General features: G+C 53.6%; 1 protein-coding gene across 1 annotated transcript; it reads right to left on the bottom strand.

The window, feature by feature from the left end:
- Positions 1-816: 816 nt before the first annotated feature.
- Positions 817-11,398, bottom strand: Rasd2 (RASD family member 2). Its single transcript, XM_031340348.1, has 3 exons — positions 10,910-11,398; positions 6,102-6,381; positions 817-3,320 (listed from the first exon to the last, which is right to left on the bottom strand). The coding sequence occupies exons 2-3, from the start codon at positions 6,370-6,372 to the stop codon at positions 2,791-2,793; spliced, it is 801 nt and encodes a 266-aa protein (XP_031196208.1). The 5' UTR covers positions 6,373-6,381; positions 10,910-11,398; the 3' UTR covers positions 817-2,790.
- Between the last annotated feature and the right edge of the window lie 4,161 nt (positions 11,399-15,559).

Here is a 15,559-nt window from a genome sequence, read left to right as displayed (position 1 = left end):
TGCTCAAAGCCACCAGCCAGGCTGGAAACCTTTCTCCCAGACACACCACGGTCCCATAACCCCATTCACATGTCAGCTATGCCTCTTGGACAAGCAGCTGAGCTCTGTGCCAGCTGAGAATACATGGGCCACAACGCTGTAGCATGGAAATGGACAGGAGAGTACTTGAGGTGGGTTAGCAGCAGCCTCCTACCTTTCCTTTGCCCAGGAAGGGGCACCCAGGCACATTAAGCATCACTTGTGGGGTCATTCAGGGTGCATCCAACATTCCTGTCTCCAGGTGCTGTCCCCAGCCACATCCCATCCCTTCTCAACTTCGAAATACTCACTGTTCTTGCCATTCTGAAAGCTGCCTGTTTTCACGCATTGACAGATGCTGGTCCTGTTCCAAGCTGACCTTCTAGGTGACACTGCCCACCATCCCTATGGAGTGTCTGTCCTGTGCCTTGAAAAGTGAGCGGCATCTCTGGCCCCTCCCAGCAAAGATGTGGAGCAACCTCGTCTTTTCCATTATGTAGAGACAGCAGACTCATATTGCCAGGCTGGTCACTGTAGCATTCCTCCTACCACAGATGGACAACAGGCACACGCCACAATGCCTGGCTCCTCAGCCAGTCTCAATAATCAATGATCACTGCAAACACTGGTGCTAATAACCACTCAAGGCACACACACTGGCAGGGCAGACCCAATCTCATTTGGGTTTCATCCTCCACCAAAATTTGAACTCAAAAACACTGTTGTATGCAAGGAGGCCTTGGCCCAGGGAGCGACCCCTCCCATGGAAATACAGGAAGCAAGCATCAAAGACACAGCTGCTAACAAATCAACTTTAATTGATAGTGTACACAGAGGCCCAGGCAGTAGAGCTTGACCAGATGGCCCAGGCCATACACCTGCCTGGAAAAGTGCCTGGTATGCTCTCAGGATTGCGGCGAGGGGTTACTGCGGGACGGAAGCAGGTGCTGAAGCAGTTGTGCTGAGCAGCAGGTGTTGAGGTGTATATGGGATCCAGGCTGGGCCTGGGTCTGGTGTGCAGAGCTGGATCTGGTGTGTGTTAAGAACGACAATGCACACAATATCCACAGATAACCTCAGTGATTGCTCTGAGGAGGGCATATGTAACATGATCCAAAATCCCTGCCACTGGGAGCTCCAAGAAGACAGCATACAACATGGTGTGGATGGAAGGCCCAAGGCTGACCCAGCTTGCAATGAGTGACCTGGGCCTTGAGAGAATGCACTAGTAGAGTCCTATGATTTCTGATAACCATCAGCTTCACTAATTTGTGTGTATGGAGAGGGGTACCATGATGCATGTGTGGAAGTCAATGGATGACATACAAGAATGACTTCTCGCTGGGTGGTGGTGGTGCACACCTTTGATCCCAGCACTTGGGAGGCAGAGGCAGGCAGATTTCTGAGTTCGAGGCCAGCCTGGTCTACAGAGTGAATTCCAGGACAGCCAGGGCTATACAGAGAAACCCTGTCTCAAAAAACAAACAAACAGACAAACAAAAAGAGTGATTTCTCTCCTTCCACCACAGGGACCCCGGGACCAAACTCATGTTGAAAGCTTGGCAACAGGTGTCATCTTAATGGGCCAAGTGCAGTACTATAATAAGACTAAAGCACAGATGTATTAAGAGTTGGTGAACAGGACCTTTGGTTCTCAGGGTCACAGCTGCCCCTCACCCCCACTCCTGTGTAGCTGGGATAGCCTGAACACTAGGGAAAGTCCCACAGTATGTCCTTCCAACCTGTCCTGGCTCTCAGCTGCTCCACTTCCTCCAACAGCTGTGTGTGCAGAAGGGGCACCATGGGTGGGCAGAGACCGGAGCTGGGGACATACAGGACCCCTCGTTCTCTGTTGCCTGGTACACAAGGGACCCAGTATTCAGTAGGTACTCAGCAAGTGTTTAAGGAACTAAAGCAGAAGAAACCTGCATCTAGGCAGAGCTCTGTCCTGAACTAGTTAGGAGTGGGGAGGGGTTTAGAGTCACTTTCCCAAAACCCAGCCGTCCTCTCCAGATGGCAGAGGATTCCTGCTGTGACTGTGGTGCTGCTGGCTCTCAGGGCAGGACCCAGCTGCATGGTCTGCCTGGGAGCAGGGAGGGAGAACCCAGCTAGAGCAATGGATCTGAACTGGGAAGCCCTGTCAAAGACAAGGCATTGGCCTCTTACAATACAAGGAATTCATGTCTACTGCAAACACAACAGGAAGCACACTTCAAAACAAAGAGAAATGTCCTATGGAGGAGCCTAGGAGTGGAGCCAAGGGGCAGTGGTCTGAGGGACATAGGCGCCTCCCTCCCTCTCTCCCCTCCCCATCCCCCCCTCTGCTCAAGGTCAGGGTGGCCCCCAGGGGCTAAGTTTGGGGGGGGCAGCTGGGGCAGGAGGGTGGTTTCTCCAGGGGAACAGAAACCAAGCTGGTCTACACAGAGGGAAGAGAGGCCACCAGGGAATCCAGCTGGGACATCTGGCTAAGACGTTCTCAGCCTGTGACTTGTACTGAGCATTTTGCTTTGACGCAGGGCTCCTGGCCTTTCTGCATCCCTCCCACTCTAAAGACACTGAAATCTTGTCACAGCATGAGTGCTGGCATGTCCCCAGACATGTCTCTGTCCTCCCACAAAGGAATCACATTCACAGCTCACAGGAGGTGGCCAGGAATGAAGAGATTGGGCACAGAGTACACACCTACGGCCCTCTATGGGATGTGGGCAGTGGGAATCCTCAGCCACCTCCCTTAAGGCACTGCCCAAGCCCCCTCCCTGATGGCCCTGACTCTCACTGGATGCTACACTTGTCCCTCTCTCGGGCCTGGCCCTCCCGTAGGACCTTGGCCTTGATGTACTTGAGGTCACTGTTGACACTGGGGCGGCGGGCAAAAGGTGACACCATGCCATAGGCACCTGCGACCTTGGTGCGGCGCATGCAGAAGGGCCGGGGGTGGAAGGCATCGCCGTACTGCACAGAGATCTTATGGTGCAGTGCAGGGCTCATCTCATGGGGCAGCTTGGCCATACTGAACAGCACATAGAACATCTCATTCACATTAGTGTTCTTCTTGGCTGACACCTCGAAGTAGGCGCAGTTTTCGTCACCAGACACCAGCAGCTCAGCCTCCATGGCAGGGACCTGGCGGCACAGCTCACTGTGGTCATTCTTGTTGCCACAGATCACCATGGGCAGCTCTGCTGCCTCCTTGGTCTTATTCTTCAGGCAGGACTTGACCTCCAGGATCTGTTTCTGGAGGCGCTTGACCTCGTCAAAGGACTCTCGGCTGTCCAGGCTGAACACCAGGATGAAGACATCTCCTATGGAGAAGATGAGGCAAGTGAACAAGGGCCAGGATGGCCTGGTGTCCCACTCACCAGCTGCCACCTCTCAAGTCTGCAAACCCTGACCTGGAGGCTCGTCCAGGCATCTGCTATCACTGTCCCTACTTCCCAACAAAGGAAGCCAAGGTTCAGCGGGGTTTGTGGGTAGTGAGGCACACCCAGGTGGACTCAGACTCGGTCAGTCCCTGTCCTGTCTTCTTACAGGACTGTAGAGGACAACATCGTCCCTGTAGGGATGCACAATAGCTCTTAGAACTCCTGTGCACATGGAGGTGTGGCCAGCCTCACCCGACCACATCCTCAGGGCCTTCACCACTACCTTGCCCACGGTAGGAACTCAGCATGTGCTTGTGTCTCCGTGTGGCACACAATGTTAGTGAGAGGGGGCTCGGGTTTGCATCTTTCCTCAACTTAGTCACTGTGCTACCTTAAAGTCTGTGGCATCTCTGAGCACCTCAATTCCCCCTCCCACGTCATGTCAATTAGGCTGCCTTGCAGGAGGGTGATTAGAGCTAATGCACGCAGTGCAGCATGCACTCAGCCATCAGTAACACTCACGAGAACAGGCACCTGCTGGGAGCAGAGCAGTGGGCACACCTGCTCTTTCCTGGGCACCTCATAATGCCCCCATGGGGAAGATGTTATTACTCGACTGTTATGGGTGAGCCAACTAAGCCTCTGAAAGGGCAAGTAACCTGCCCAAGGTCACACAGCTCACTGTGGCTAGGCAATGGCTGCAACCTGATGTGGTCCTCATCCAGCCCATGCCCAGCCTGCAAGATCTGCTCTCTGATTCTAGGACAAACCATGGGATAAGTAAGAGATTCTGGCCCATACATCCACTGTAACACACTAATGGGGCTTTGAGTCTGACACAGTGATTAGGGTGCACGCTGAAAGGGCTGCAGGCATGTGATCCAGCCTCCAGTCACAGTCCCAAGCCAACCACCACAGAGAAACAATTTCAGCCTCCGAGACCCTTCCCACCTTTGCCCTCAACTTTACAGCCTTGAATGTGGTCTGAGGTCCCTGATTTGCAGATAGAGGGCCAGCCATTGAGTCCAGCCAAACATCACAGTTTGGAAGTCCAGAGAAGTCTACAAGCACATTTTGGTCCCCTACAGTGACACACACCCAGCATGAACTAAGAAGTAGGGTCCCAAAGCACATCGTCCCATTCTAGCCCAGCCACCTGTCCCCTGGGCCTGTACACACTTCATTAAGGTCAGTGAAGGGCTGGGATGATGAATGACTGACGCAGGACCTCGACTGTCTGCCAACTGCTCTGGTTCCTGCTGCCAAGCCTCATTGTGTCCCATTAGACTAATCCTTGCCCCTGAGGACTTGCAGCCTCCAAGTGTTCAAATCTGAGACTGCAAATGCCAGGCATCAGAGCCTGGCTAGCTGGCTGGCTAGCTGGCTGGCTGACTGGCTGGCTGGCTGGCTGGCTGGCTGGCAGCTGCAGGAAAAGCTGTTAAGACTGTGCATCTCTTGGGCCCAGAACCAAGCTGGAAAATGAGCCCTGGCCTGGGATGGTGAGCAAATAAAGCAACAGACAGATATGTTCAGGACGCAAGCCACAGAAAGCAGACCCAAGCACATGCCTTCAGAGGGTACAAAGTGAATGTCAGTCAGTGCACTGGTGCTGGCTAGGGATTGGTGGTCACCTAGAAGTCAGAGGCCTGGACTGGGGAAATATGTGCCTAATAAGCACTGTTTAATGAAAGTTTGCCTTTGTATCACTTTTATAATTGAAAATTAACATTGAAGTATGCTTATGTCTACCAAGGGGCATCCAGTCCTCAAACAGGAAGAACTCTTCCACATGACATTTACCTTTTGTGGACAGTTGCCTTACACTGTTGTATCCTCACAGCCACATGGGGAGCATGGTCACAAAGCCACTGACAATGACATCACTATGCTACAGAGACAGGGTCAGGATTTGAACCCAGGCCCACCTTGAGTTCCTTAAGCAGAATGCATCCTCTTAGAATCAGGGCCCCACAAGTAGTCTGGACAGAAAGGGTGAATGAGAGAAAGGGGGGACTATGTGGGGTTCTTGGTAGGAGTGTCTCAATGTGGAAATGTTTTATAAATTGTCGTCTGTGTGTGTGTGTGTGCACGTGCACGCGCATGTGTGTACGTGTGTGTGCGCGTGCGCATGCGCACACATGTATGTGTGTTTGCCAACACTGCCTGCTGTTCCTCTTGCACCATTAACCTTGATTTTTGAGTCTTTCACAGATCTAGAAATTGCTCATCAGGCTGGGGTCGCTGGCCAGTGAGTCCCAGGGATCCTCCTGTCTCTGCCCTCCCAGTGCTGGGATAAAAAGGTGCTCACCTCTTGGTGTGCACCCTGCAGATCAAACGCTGGTCCCTGTTCATGAACAGCAAGCACTTTCCTAACTGAGTTATCTCCCCAGTCCTATGCTCCCTTCTCCTATCCAGGGATACAACTGAGGATGGCTGTACCTAACAGTGGTCACACTAGAGAGCAATCAACTGAAGACTGGCTTCAAGGAATGACCATGACAACCAGTGCCATATGACCCTGGTGGCCCACAACCTATCCCTCTCTAGATGCTGCTCCTAGCAGGGCAGACAGTCCCCCAGGGTAGGTCTCTCAACAGTAATCATGAGCTTGCTGGATAAGGGCACTTAAGCTCTCTGCCTCAGTTTCCTAGACATAGCCTCCTAGCTCAGAGAGAGGAACGTGGCTGCAGGCCAGTTGTCCCATCCTCTCAGTTGTCTCACCTGTGAGAATGGATAGCCGGCGCATGGCAGGGAATGGGTGGTTGCCAGAGGTGTCCAGGATGTCCAGCTGGTACATGTCCCCGTGGATGTTGTACACCTTTCGATGAAAGTCCTCGATGGTGGGCGTGTACTGGTCCTCAAAGCGGCCATTGAGGAAGCGGGAGACAATGGAGCTCTTGCCCACTCGGGAGGCACCCAGCACCACCATGCGATAGGAGTTCTTAGCAGGTACATTGAGTGTGCAGTTCCCACTGGACAAGGTCTTCATCATGGCTCTGGGCTGTGGCAGAAGCAAGAGGCAGAAGTCAGGGGCCTCTGGCCTTGGCCTCCTCTCTGTGGCCCCTGTCTAGGTTTCTGCTTTCTATTGTAAAATAGAAGCTAGGGTCCTTAAAGGACCTCAAAGTTGGAACTGCTCCCTTGTTCATTTATTCGTCCATTCTCTCATTCATTCATTTGTGACCTCTAAACTCTTTATTCTTTTTCTCAACTTGCTCACTTATCCATCCTCATATTCTTGAGCAAAGGGCTAGCCACAGGGTCACAGCCTTGCTGTTCACTGGGGCAGGAAGCTACACCTGTGAGACTCACTTCCCACTCCATTCAACTGTGGCACAGGGCTCCACACAGCTGAAATTCCTAAAGTAGACACTACCACTAGGGGGCAGCCTTCTCTTAGAGCAGCACTCCTTATTCCTCAGCTTCTGGCGCACGGCTCAGTTCTTAGCCTACATTTCTTAAACTAAGGAGTCCTATGGCTCTGCAGCTCTAATAGGAAGGAGGGAAAGGCAGTCCAGGCCACTTCCCTACCAACCCCCTAGTGACCTCCCAGGATACACCCTGGACCCAAGGTTCCCAACATGGTAGGCTCCTTCTCACATAGGGTCCACCACTGGCATCAGTAACTTTTGCCTCCGAGCAATCTGAGCTTGAGTGAGAGAAGGGGTCTCAAGCATCAGACTCTAAAGCTGGGGTTCTGGGGTTTTGAGGGAAACCCAAAACTTTCTATGGGAGTTTCTCACGTAAAAGGCTCTAGATCCCTCGGGGACTATGCAGGCTTCTGCTCCAACAGGGCGATCAAAGGGCTGTCCCCAGCACCTTCCTCTGTTGTCTCAACACCCTGGGATCCCTCGGGCCCAGGTGAGTCTAAGCTACGCTTCCACACCTTTCCTTCCATCAGCACCTCCCTAGCACCACTCTCCTCTAGCTGTGGAGCTCATCCCAAATGCCATCTCTCTAATGATACAGTTTGCTAACCCCAGAACTGCACACGGATACAGGCCTGCAGAAACATGGATGTTCCTTGCTGGCCACTACAAGTTGTGTAGGCTGGACACTGCACGAGCCACACCTTTAGTAGGCAAGTAGGGGCTTCATCCCAGCACAAAGCGTGTCTTCATGAAATACATGGGTTTAAGCTCTGTTGCACAAAGGTGCTGTCCTCACCGAGACCACAGTCTCATCTGGATACTCCCGAGACCACAGTCTCATCTGGATACTCCAGCCATTTTTTACCATTATCAGACTATCATGGAACCAGGGTCTGAGAGACATCCTCCTGGGTCCTCTAGTCTCTAGGTATGCACCGACTCTGCTCATGCCTGCCGACCTTTCCTAAAAGCTCTGCTTGGTATCCTTTGTCAATTTCCACAATGCAAATGCTCCCAACTCGAAGCCTGAAACATGGCCTCCAAGAATGAACGTCAGAGATACACGCACGGGCCAGCTCAGCATACTGTGGACCCCAGGCCTGGCACCAGAACCATCACTCTTGGGCCAAGCCCGACAGCGTGCCAAGCGCACACTAAGTATAGAAAAACAACACTGCTGACATTTATTTTGCAGCTAATATATACCACGGGGTCATGAGTACCAAACATACATCTGCTCCATCCCTCAGGGACCCAGGAGGCAGATGAAGAGGGCACTGAAGCACAGAGTGGCCAAGGTCCTGGGAAGGAGGGCTTGCCCCATGCTGTCTGTCCTGCACTCTAGGGGCCACCCCCCATCATACACATGCTTTTCTGGCCAGGTCACTGTGGGCTGTGTCAGCTGACCACTGGCAGTTATGTGTGCTGGAGTTCTGGTCTCCTAAGACCCCGATGTCCCCACTGAATGCATGCCTGTGAGTCTGTGCTTTGGGATTGCAGTGCTGTGCATACAGAAGGTGCTCAATAACTGATCCCTGATGTGAGAGAAATTGCAGATGACTCTGCAGGCATCAGGCTCACCCAGGCTTCTCACTTCCCCTGCCCTCAGCCACACTCTGGCTATGAGGACCTCTCCTTTCACCCAGTCTACCTGGCTGGCTCCTGGCTGTGCTGAGAAGGAACCACGGGAGACCTGTGGTTGAATTTCACCCACCCAGTCCTGCAGGAAGGAGGGCTGCTGATGGCCTCGCATTAGATGGAAGACCAGGAGTGAGCCAGCAATCCCCAGGGATGCAGTGTACCTTCAGTGCCTCCTTGCCCCAGCATCTAGCCAGGCCTCCCAATACACAATGACTGAAAGGAGGGAGTCAAAGAAACAAGGCTGAGAGTCAGAGGGCGGCAGAGAATCAGAGAGGGGAGGGAGGGAGAGACAGGAATGAAGAAAGAGAGAAAGCAGAGGAAAAGGAGGACTCCTGGAGGGAGGGGGTGTGGCACAGAGTTAGAAATAAGAGCCGGAGGATCAGAGAGGGGGTGGAGACAGACAAGGAGAACCTAAGGCTTTCTCTGCTGACAGACCTAGTCTTTTCACATGGCTTCAGCCACGTGGGGGCTGTGTGAGGCACCCAGACACCTGGAAGCCAGGTGACAGGGCGTCTGTGGCTCCACCCCCACAGGAGACTGAGGGAAGCCCCGAGGCCCTGTGGGCAGACTCCCCTGCTGCCTGGCCATCTCAGTGGGGAAAGACAGATCCTTAACGCCAGAGTGTGGCTGAGGGCGGGGAAGTGAGAAGCCTGGGTGAGCCTGATGCCTGCAAAGTCATCTGCAATTTCTCTCACGGCAGGGATCAGTTATTGAGCACCTTCTGGATGCACAGCACTGCAATCCCAAAGCACAGACTCACAGTATGCATTCAGTGGGGGACATCTTAGGATGTCTTAGGGCCAGAACTCCACCACACATAAGAACTGCCAGTGGTCAGCTGACACAGCTCACAGTGACCTAGACAGAAGAGAATGTGCATGGTGGGAGGTGGCCCCTAGAGTGCAGGACAGACAGCATGGGGCAGGCCCTCCTTCCCGGCAGCCAACCCTGGTGGTCTAGAGAAGTGGGGAACTGAATGTAAGAAGAGGGACCTGGATGTAAGCAGGGTGCTGGGAGGTACCTCAAAGACAGGGGTGAGGCTGTCCCCAGAAAGAATACCCATCATCCCCAGGAATGTCATGCAGGGACTGCCTTATTCCTATCCTTATTCCTCCAGGGACAGATAGGAACTCTAGTTCTCAGAAAAATTGAGTTGCTGCCCCAGTCCAAACAGCAGATGCCTGGATGGGATTACAAACTGCTCCTCAGCTGTAAAACCTGACCTCTCACCTCTTCAAAAAGCCACTCCCACCTCTCTAGTGGCTTGGACTAGTCTTTTCCTAACGACTCTGACTCACTGGAGCCCCAGCTGGCACTGGGCAGGGAATGACCCTGTGATCCATGTTGTAGTCCTGTTTCCTCTCTCCCTCCAGGCAGCTGGGATGGGCATCCGGCCCAGGACTGCATACCCTGCCAGCCAGCTTGCAGGCAGTGCAACTGTGGGCCATTCACCTCCTTCCCTTGTCTCTGCCCCAGTGCTTGATGGGAGTTGAGGAGGTCCAGATGGGTAAGGATGAGTTCCTTGGGTGCACCCCAGAGCCAGGTTCACCACAACACCCGCCACTGGTCGCCTGGCGTGGACATCCCAAGCCTCTTAGGACAGACATACTATAGTCCTGACTCCTCTCCCATACTCTGGGGAAACCCAGGGGGGCTTTACATCCTGGGGAGGTCAGGAGAGTAGAGGTGGGTACATCTGTTTCTGGGTGATCAGCTCTGCTCTGTGCCAGCACAGAAACGCTGAGTGATCTGGTCTGCACACTCAGCTCACCTCTGTTAAACATCGGGCAGAAACAAATCCAGCACGGTCAGGTCCCCAGAAGCTTTTTCAATGCAAGACTGTTCCCTGAGCAGCTGTGCGCCACCTGGCTGCTCCCAGTCCAGTGGAAGACTTGTGGGACTCTATCTTGTCCCTCTGAGGCTTAGGAAGAACCTGAATCAGAGGCTCCAAAGCTGGTCGTTGTTCCCAGGAGGTCCAGGACAATCAATACCCTTTCTTATCCTTCCTGGACTGGTGGCAGGGGTAGGCAGGACAGTGTGGCTCAGAGGCCCCACACACTGGCCATCTGAGTACAGGAAACCCTTGTAGCAGGGAAACACTGCAGGAAATGCTCTGAAACTCAAGGGACTCCAGGATAGATTAAAGGACCCCTGATCTTTCTTGCTTGAGGAGGTTTTATCTAGGGAGGGTAACTGCCTCTTCCTCTTTTTGAGTCTCAGTTTCCTCCTTTTAAAGTGGACAGGCTCTTGGTCTAAAAGAAAGCTCCCAGGGACATACAGAGCACCCAAGAGCTCAATAAATCCATTTCCCTATGCTATGTAAGGGGCTAGAGACCAACCGATGTACGCTAGGCGTCTAGTGAGCTTAATTCTCTACGTGGGTTAAGCATTTCAGCACATAGAGGGTACAGTTTAAGTTTCCTTTGTCATAAAATGTCACCGAGCTTGCGTTCCTCTGCTGAGCTGGCTGCCCCAATCCACCTAGCTGGCTCTCTCGTCCCGTTGGGATGTCTCCCTTACCTGTGAACAGCGGGACGGACCCCGAACACGGCTTGGAGGGCTCCCTGGAAGCTCCTGGAGGTGCGGGGAACCAGCAGCCGCTCCGGCCGCCGGATCTCCCGGCGTCTGCGGAGGCTCCAGGGTCACTGCGTACGGATCCTCCTGCGCGCGGCACCCGGAGCTGGGCTGAGCGCGACTGGGCGAGGAGGCCCGCGGAGCAGGGGATGACCCATGGATGGGCTCCGAGGGCTCGGCGGGGCTGGGGCGCTGGGCAGGCTCCGGCTCGCCGCCGGCGGCCCGGCCCTGCCCCGACGCGGGGGATTCCGGTTGAGCCAGGTGCACGGAGGTTAGAGGACGTCCAATACGGGGTGTCCCCGCCTGGGGCTCCGCGCTGAGGGGGCAGGGGCACGACTCCGGGGATGTAGAAGCGAACCCCGGAGACTCGGGGGGACTTTTGGGGGTGACGATCGGTGTTTGTCTCCAGCCTACGAACCTGCCTGGCCGCTTACGTTACCTCCTTCTCTGGCCTCGTGCAGGGTAGAGGGGTTTGCGCGCCGGGCCGCAGTCCTCGCGGCTGCCCGCAGTCGGGCAGCTGACCCTCGCAGAAAGGACTGCCGCCTGCCCCTCGCCCGACGCCGCTAGCGGCGCTCAGCGCGCATGTGGGAGGGGGCCTCGAACGCCGATCGGAAGCTCAACTTCGCCTGAAACCCGCGTCGCTCCGCACTGTGCCTCCTCTCCCCAAGGGGGCAGAAGTTTCTTAGGGTGGGCTCCTCCCTCGTCCTCTCGGGATGGCCCAAGCTCGGGCTCCGGAAGCTGCTCCCTACGCCTACCTCGGGCCCTGGCGCGCGCGGCGTCCTGAGCCCACCTGCCCAGCGCCGGCGCCTGGGCTCTGCCGCCTGCACCCCGCCCCCGCCCCGAACGGCCAATCAGCGGCGGGTCCCGCGGCCAGGCCCCGCCCCCGCCCCACCCCTGTCTCGGAGCCGCGGCAATCTGCGGCTACGCGTGCCCCAGCGCGTGGGGCTGGGGCCGCGGGGGAGGAGGGATGTCCCGAGGCTTTGGCCACGCGCACCGTGACCGGAAGACCTTATGGCACGGGCCTGGGAGGCTGACACTGAGCACGCACTCTCCCTCAAGCCAGCCCAAGCTGTGGTTGTGGGAATCCGCTCCTGACCTCCCAACCTCGCCCTGAGCGAACCCCCACCCCCTCCGATGCCCACCTACGTGCGCCCGGAGCCCGGACCAGGCCGCCGCTTCCAATGCGAACGCTTAGCCTGAGGAGCACATGGGCGGCGCACGTGCAGCCATGAGGGGCCCTGAATCACCTTGGGCAATGGATGCAGCTCAGATTGCGCTCTATGGAGAGACCTCCCCTAGCCTCTGGTGGGACCCTAGCCCTTCCAGTCCCAGACAGAGTCAGAGCGTGCTATGCAAGGGAGCGCTTTGAACCAAGTCAGACACCAGGCGTTCTTGATTCCACAGGCCACATATTTCTTAATGTTTTCTTTAATCCAAGACCTGCTACCCCCAACACATTTTTCAGCCTCATTAATGTCATTGCCTTACATGGGAAGCCTGTGTCCCAGGCCATAAATAGAAGGTTAGTATAAAACAAACCCGAAAACAAAGCAAGGCCTCTGAACTGCAGCTGGAGCCTGCCTTTACCCAGGGAGATGGGTGGGTGAGGCCTGGAAGGGGTGGAACTTCTTTAGGCCAAAGCAGACTTTTCTATTGACTTCTTTATGTGGACCAGGAAGGAGTAGGTGCTATATATCCTTCAATTCCAGGGCCTGGGCGTGGGGATGTCTCCTTTATGGGACAGCCTTCTCTGGGGGCTGTGTGTGTCCTAGGCAGGGAGGCCTGGGTGAGAGCTCTGTGCTCCAGTTCTGTCTCTCACCACCCAAATGTTCCTCCCTGGACCAGTTGTAGAAGTCTCTGAACCATGCTTGGGTTATTTTTGAATGAACATCAATACTGCCAAGTCCATAGAGAAGCAAAATCATTAACATGGCCTCAGGCTTAAAACACAAGAAAAGGCTTGTTCCATCAAATCTTAAACCATCTTGACATCCCCCAGGGATACTACATGAGAGAAGATGCAACAGGAGGGGGATGGGGGCAGGAAGAGGTGGATAATGGGCCCCTTGGGGCTGTGTTCAAGGCCCAAGTCTAGGCTTCAATGTAGCTAAGAGACGTGCCCAAGGTCACCAGTAGCAAGCGAATGACAAGATCCTAGCCCCATGCCCTTTCTCAAACCAGACTTGACTTCTAGGAACTAGCTTTAGCTCGGAGAGTTTGCACTGGGCCCGACCCACAGGGCCTGTGAGCTTGGCAGCCAGAGGCAGGCACGGTGGCTTGCTTCAGCTGGAAGGCTGCAGCCAGGAGGACTCAGGCCACCAAGCCAACTTTCCACCCTCCTCTTGGGAGTGTGGCAGGTGGCCAGCTCTGAGCTGGCACAGGAGCCCAATCCTTGGGCTTTCAGCCAAGCCCTCCATGATGGGTAGGTCACACCCCAGTGACCAGATCCACTTTGGGCTAGCAGTGCACATGTTCAGCCTGGTTTTTGCTCAGCTAACAGGCAGTTGCACAGAAATGTTCCCCACCCAGAACACTTCATGCAGCCGTGGAGCCCACCCACATGTAGCCACGTTCTTATCCTCATCTACACTCAGGTCTCTCTGGATGGACCACTGGCTGAAGCCTCTTCCTCCATTGCATTCCCTGAGGCTCCCTCTCTTCCCTAAACCTAAAACTTTTTTTTAACACATCTACATTTTAAAATTTATTTATTCTTCTCTCATACAATACATTGCAAATACAGCCTCACCACCACCACCATAACTCTGTGCCCCCCCTCCACATTACTCCTCTCCCCCCAGATCCACTGTTCTGCCATTTCCCTTCAGAAATGAGCAGGCTTCCCAGTGATAGCAACCAAACATGACATAACAAGACAAACCCTTATATGGAGGCTGGACAAGGCAACCCAGTAGGAGGAAAAGTCCTAAGAGCAGACAAGAGTCAGAGACACCCCACTCCCATTGTTAAGGGTCCCACAAACACCCCAAGCTAAACCACCACAGCATGTATGCAGACTCCAGTCTCTGTGAGCCCCTATGAGCCCTGCTTAACTCATTCTGTGAGCCATGCCAAAACCTTTTCTTAAAATGCCACCCTTGCTCAAGGATTTTCAAGAGCTCCCCATTGCCTGAGATATAAAATCTAAGTCTCTCCACCTGGCCCACAAGGCAAATCACATCTCTCTCGTGTTCCTAAAAAGAAGCAGGTGACACCACTGCAAGCTTCCTGTGCATGGGTCCCCACCACCACTATAACACTTTCCCAAGACTGAACACTATGTAACTATGTATCCTTAAAAGCAGACTCCCAAAGGGTTTCTCCTCGTGGCTTTCTTCTAGTATTTCTGATGGTGTGACTTGGTCCTCTTAACCCCACCCATCAATCTGTGCTCTTTTCTTCTGATGGTGTGATGGTGTGAACTTGGTCTTCTTTTTTTTTTTTCTTCTTTTTTTTTTCTTTTTTTTTGGTTTTTCGAGACAGGGTTTCTCTGTGTAGCCCTGGCTGTCCTGGAACTCACTCTGTAGACCAGGCTGGCCTCAAACTCAGAAATCCACCTGCCTCTGCCTCCCAAGTGCTGGGATTAAAGGCGTGCGCCACCACCGCACAGCTGAACTTGGTCTTCTTAACCCCACCCATCAATGTCTGCTCTTTCTTCTGATAGTGTGAACCTCTTGGTCTTCTTAACCCCACCCATCAACGTCTGCTCTTTTCTTGAGCAGAGAGGGGGTTAGGAGGAGTCTTTGATTTTTTTATTTATTTAATCTTTTTTTTTGAAGACAGGGTCTCTCTCTCTCTCTCTAAAGTCCTAGCTGGTCTAGAACTCACAGAGAGTTGCCTGCCTCTGCTTCCTGAATGCTTGGACTAATGGCTACACCACCACACCCGATGATACCTGATTCTTTAAACCTCACTTCTTTGTCTCTGGAGTAGGTGTTAAAATAGTAAGGACCTCATGGGATTGGATTTAAATAGACTATAGAATGGTCTGCACCAGTCTAACTTCCTTATAGACTGAGTCTCATCCCACATTTTGGACACATTCCTCATTACACACACACACACACACACACACACACACACACTGTGTGCATGTGAATACCTTAGAGTGAAGATGGAGCCTGATTCATTTTTATTTCATGTGGCTAAGGGAAGATCTTGCCATCATGGTTGGTTGGTTGGTTGGTTGGTTGGTTTGGTTTGGTTTGGTTTTTCAGTTTCTTTGTGTAACAAAGAACTGTAACAAAGTTCTAACTGTCTTAGAACTCATTTTGTAGACTAGGCTGGCCTTGAACTCACAGAATCCCACCTGCCTCTGCCTCCCAAATGCTGGGATTAAAGGTGTGTGCCACCATGCCAAAAGCCATTGTGGGATTTTAATAGTCATTGAATTACACTCAGCTGAATACACACTCTCTCCTTGGAGACAAAAGGAACAAAGCACAGAGAGGCAGTTCCATTGTCTCCTCCCAATAGCCTCACAGACAGGAACCTGGGGAAAGCTGTTCTAACCTGGTAGTCCACAAGAGGCCGAGCTGGGAGCCAAGATAAATGCCCCAAAAGATAAATAAGTCATTGACCAAGTATGTGTGTGTG

The sequence above is a fragment of the Mastomys coucha genome, unplaced genomic scaffold, assembly GCF_008632895.1.
Source record: "Mastomys coucha isolate ucsf_1 unplaced genomic scaffold, UCSF_Mcou_1 pScaffold22, whole genome shotgun sequence".
In the NCBI taxonomy this organism is placed as follows: Eukaryota; Metazoa; Chordata; class Mammalia; order Rodentia; family Muridae; genus Mastomys; species Mastomys coucha.
This window is presented reverse-complemented; position numbering and strand designations above follow the sequence as displayed.

Coding starts and splice junctions, on each gene's coding strand:
- Rasd2 (XM_031340348.1), bottom strand. CDS start 6,372: ATGATGAAGACCTTGTCCAGTGGGAACTGCACACTCAATGTACCTGCT. Junction 3,321..6,101: donor CCGGCTATCCATTCTCACAG/GTGAGACAACTG, acceptor TCTTCTCCATAG/GAGATGTCTTCATCCTGGTG.